The sequence below is a fragment of the Mus musculus genome, chromosome 10 (genome assembly GCF_000001635.26).
Source record: "Mus musculus strain C57BL/6J chromosome 10, GRCm38.p6 C57BL/6J".
Classification (NCBI taxonomy): Eukaryota; Metazoa; Chordata; class Mammalia; order Rodentia; family Muridae; genus Mus; species Mus musculus.
Window position 1 is genome coordinate 83,493,929 of NC_000076.6, and position 3,543 is coordinate 83,497,471.

The window sequence follows — 3,543 nt, forward strand, 5'->3', positions numbered from 1 at the left end:
TACCCTTTCTGGTTTAAAGACTGAACGAAATCTACAGGTGTACTCAATGGTTGAGTTTCTCACATCTTTTACTTTAATATTTCCTCCTCCTGCCCTACCCCTCTGCTTTTTTCTATTGAGGCAATGTCTCCCTATTGCCCAGGTTACCTGGAGCTTGCTATGTAGCCCTGGCTGGTCTTGAACCTCTTTACTTCCTCAACCTCCCAAGTGCTGGAGGTACAGCTGTCTGCTCCCCTGCCTGGGAATACCATAGATCATCTTAGCATTCTTAATATGCCATTGCTTTGTTGAGGTGGTATTTGTTTCTCTGTGTAGTCATCAAAATAATCATAATAGTCGGGGCCTGGAGAGAGAGCTCAGTGGTTAAGAGCACTTGTTCTTCTGGAAGAGGGCCTGGGTTTGATTCCCTGCACTCACATGGTGGGTGTCACACAACCAGGCATGCATGTGCTGCACAGGTGTACATACAGGTCAAACACCCATACACATAAATAATGGTAAACCCTTTTTAAAAAATACTATGTTTGCCTGCAGGCACAGCATGTGCTTGCTTGGTGCCCACCGAGACCAGAGAGGGCAAGTACTGGCACTGGAGTTACCATTGCGAGCCACCGTGTAGGTGCTGGGAACCAAACCAGGTCTTCTGCAAGAGCAACCAGGGCTCTAAATCCCTGATCCATCTCTCAGTTCCTAATACCTTGATCTAACACCAGCTTCCACGGACCACCAATTTCTTCCTGAACCGATGGTGTCATCTGTTAGAGAAATGCTAAATGGTGTTCTTTCTCCTTTCTCCTTTTTTTTTTTTTTTAATTCCAAGAATTCTTCTGTGGAAATGTCCCCCATACTCAGTCTTCTGGAAACTCAATTTATCCAGGAAACATAGGACACACGGGTTTATTTTCTTTGCAATTACCAATACTTAAAACAAGGAGCCAGTACACATCAACAGCCAAGATAGTAGTTGTCTCAGCTTTGGGAAATCCTAACACTTGACAATCCTAATCCTGCCTTGACATCAAGACTCCCTGGGCTTGGCTGGCGGAGATATAAATATCAAAGTGACAAGACCCAAGATGACTACCTGGTGCTTGATAATACCATCACGCCTGTTCTGTGGACAGGCAGGACCTTGGCCCACCAATGTGGTCCGCCCCCTTCCCTTCTGGAAACTGGGGGTTTCCTGGGAAACACAGGAAACTGGGGCTTAGAAAAACAGTGCCTGCCACTGTGCCCCAAATTTAAAAGTGGACAAGCAGGATATAAAGATAATTTTCTTGTCATGTTATAAATACCACTTGGTTTGTTGAGATGACTTAGTGGTTAAAAGTGTGGACTGATCTAGTAGAGGAGTCAAGTTTGGTTCTGAGCACTCAAATCTGGTGGCTCCCAGCCACCTGTAACTGCAGCTCCAGAGGGGTGCGATGGATCTCGATTCTGTGGACACCCGCTTTTACACGCTGTGATGGTTTGTATATGCTCAGCCCAGGGAGTAGCACTATTAGAAGGTATGCCCTGTTGGACTAGGTGTGTCACTGTGGGCGTGGGCTTTAAGACACTCATCCTAGCTGCCTGGAAGCCAGTATTCTGCTAGCAGCCTTCAGATGAAGATGTAGAACTCTCAGCTCTGCCTGCACTGTGCCTGCATGGATACTGCCACATTCCTACCTTGATGATACTGGACTGAACCTCTGAACCTGTAAGCCAGACCCAGTTTAATGTTGTCCTTTATGAGTGGCCTTGGTCATCGTGTCTACTCCATGTAAAACCCTAAGACACACCCACATACATACATAATACATAATACATACCCACATAATACATGTACACATCCCACTCTAATGCAGGAATGGCTCTGAAACAGAAGGGGCTGCCATCCATTCCAGCTTTGGGGTGGGGTGTGAGCCATCAGGTAGGCACTCCCCCTGAGGGACTCTTACCTGGCCTCTGCACCTGTCTTCCTCCATACACCAGTGTGGCCCCCTCCTGCACCCCAGTCTCACAGTACTGCAGCAGCTTTTCCAAGTGCGCTCTGTGGTTCTGGGGCCCATGGTCCGTAGATCTGTCCAGGGGATCTCCAATTTTCATCTTTTTAATCTCTTCCACCTGTATAGATAGTATGCAGCCCACAAAAAAACAAAACAAACAAACAAAAAAAAACACCTGCCTTTAGTCATGAAAGTGGATGCTCCTGGCTGAGCCCCTGCATGAGGCACATGCTGTATTAAGCAGTTATCAGATGTGTGGTAATTGACTCTTTGTAGCTACACTGGAAGTAGGTCTTCAATAGTTCCATGTTACAGAAGGATAAACTGAGGCCTTGAAGGGGTTAAGTGGCCTGTCTGGTCACACACAGTCATTTTACTATGGTTTTAAAGGCCAAGTTTTTTTTTGTTGTTTTAGTTTTTCGAGACAGGGTTTCTCTGTATAGCTCTCTGGCTGTCCTGGAACTCACTCTATAGACCAGGCTGGCCTCCAACTCAGAAATCCGCCTGTCTCTGCCTCCCAAGTGCTGGGATTAAAGGCATGCACCACCACTGCCCGGCTAAGACCAAGTTCTTAAGTGCTATTTGCTAACAATTACAAACCAAGCACTGTGTATCAAAATCCTGAATGATAGCCCATTAAAAGCAAACTGACATTCTTGATTTTTCATTAACATGGTACCCTAAGGTTCTTAATAGCAAAAAAGAGTTTACAGTGTTTCCCCCTTTTAAATGTTGTAGAGTTCTTTCGGAGAGTCTTAGGGGATAGCTATGATAGAACAGTTGCTGGAATGTTTTTGTTTTAAGTTTTTGGGGAGGTTTTTTTTGTTTTTTGTTTTTTGTTTTTTTTTTGTTTTTTTTTTTTTTTGGTTTTGGTTTTTGTTTTTGAGACAGGTGTCACATAGCCCAGGCTGGCTGAGAATTCACTGTGTACCCAGGGCTGACCTGGCCTCTAACCCCAGGATGGAATGTTCTGGTAAGAAGTGCTGATTCCATTCCTCACTGGCAGATCCACACTTGCTTCTTATCATCTTTGTCTTCAACTCTGTCTACATTTTCTGACTGTTACTCCAGTCCAGTGAGAAAAATAGGAGCCACTATGACCCTATAAATTCAAACATAGGTCTGCTTCTGATCTCTTAGTGTCTTGCACAGAGCCCTGCGCCAGAGAGATGCTCTGTGAGAGAGGGACCATATCTGCCTGCCTGGTTCTGTATCACCTACACTCAGCACAGTGTCTGGCATTGCTAGGTGCTCAATAAATAGCTGTTGAGGGGCTGGTGAAATGGATCAGCTGTCTGTTCAACACTGGGATTACAGGTAATGTGCCTGCACTGGTGTGTGTGTGTGTGTGTGTGTGTGTGCGCATGCGTGAGTGTGCTAGAGTGTATACAGGCAAACTCATTGAATAACTGAGCCACCCGCATCCCCAGCCAGCTCAACTACTGCAACACCGCTATTGCTGTCTCACGTCTAAAAAGTCAGGAGTGATCCCAGCAGTGCTTTTCAAGGAAGAGCTGCCCCTGTGTAACTCGGAGCAAACCTGACGATGCCTTAC

General features: G+C 45.8%; 1 protein-coding gene across 2 annotated transcripts in view; it reads right to left on the reverse strand.

Moving 5' to 3' along the window:
- The window catches only part of Aldh1l2 (aldehyde dehydrogenase 1 family, member L2), a 46,700-nt gene that overhangs the window by 6,482 nt on the left and 36,675 nt on the right, over positions 1 to 3,543 (reverse strand). For both annotated transcript variants that reach the window (NM_153543.2, XM_011243403.3), the window contains exon 20: positions 1,941 to 2,106. In NM_153543.2, the coding sequence (NP_705771.2) occupies positions 1,941 to 2,106 (166 nt within the window). The remainder of the gene's footprint in view (positions 1 to 1,940; positions 2,107 to 3,543) is intronic.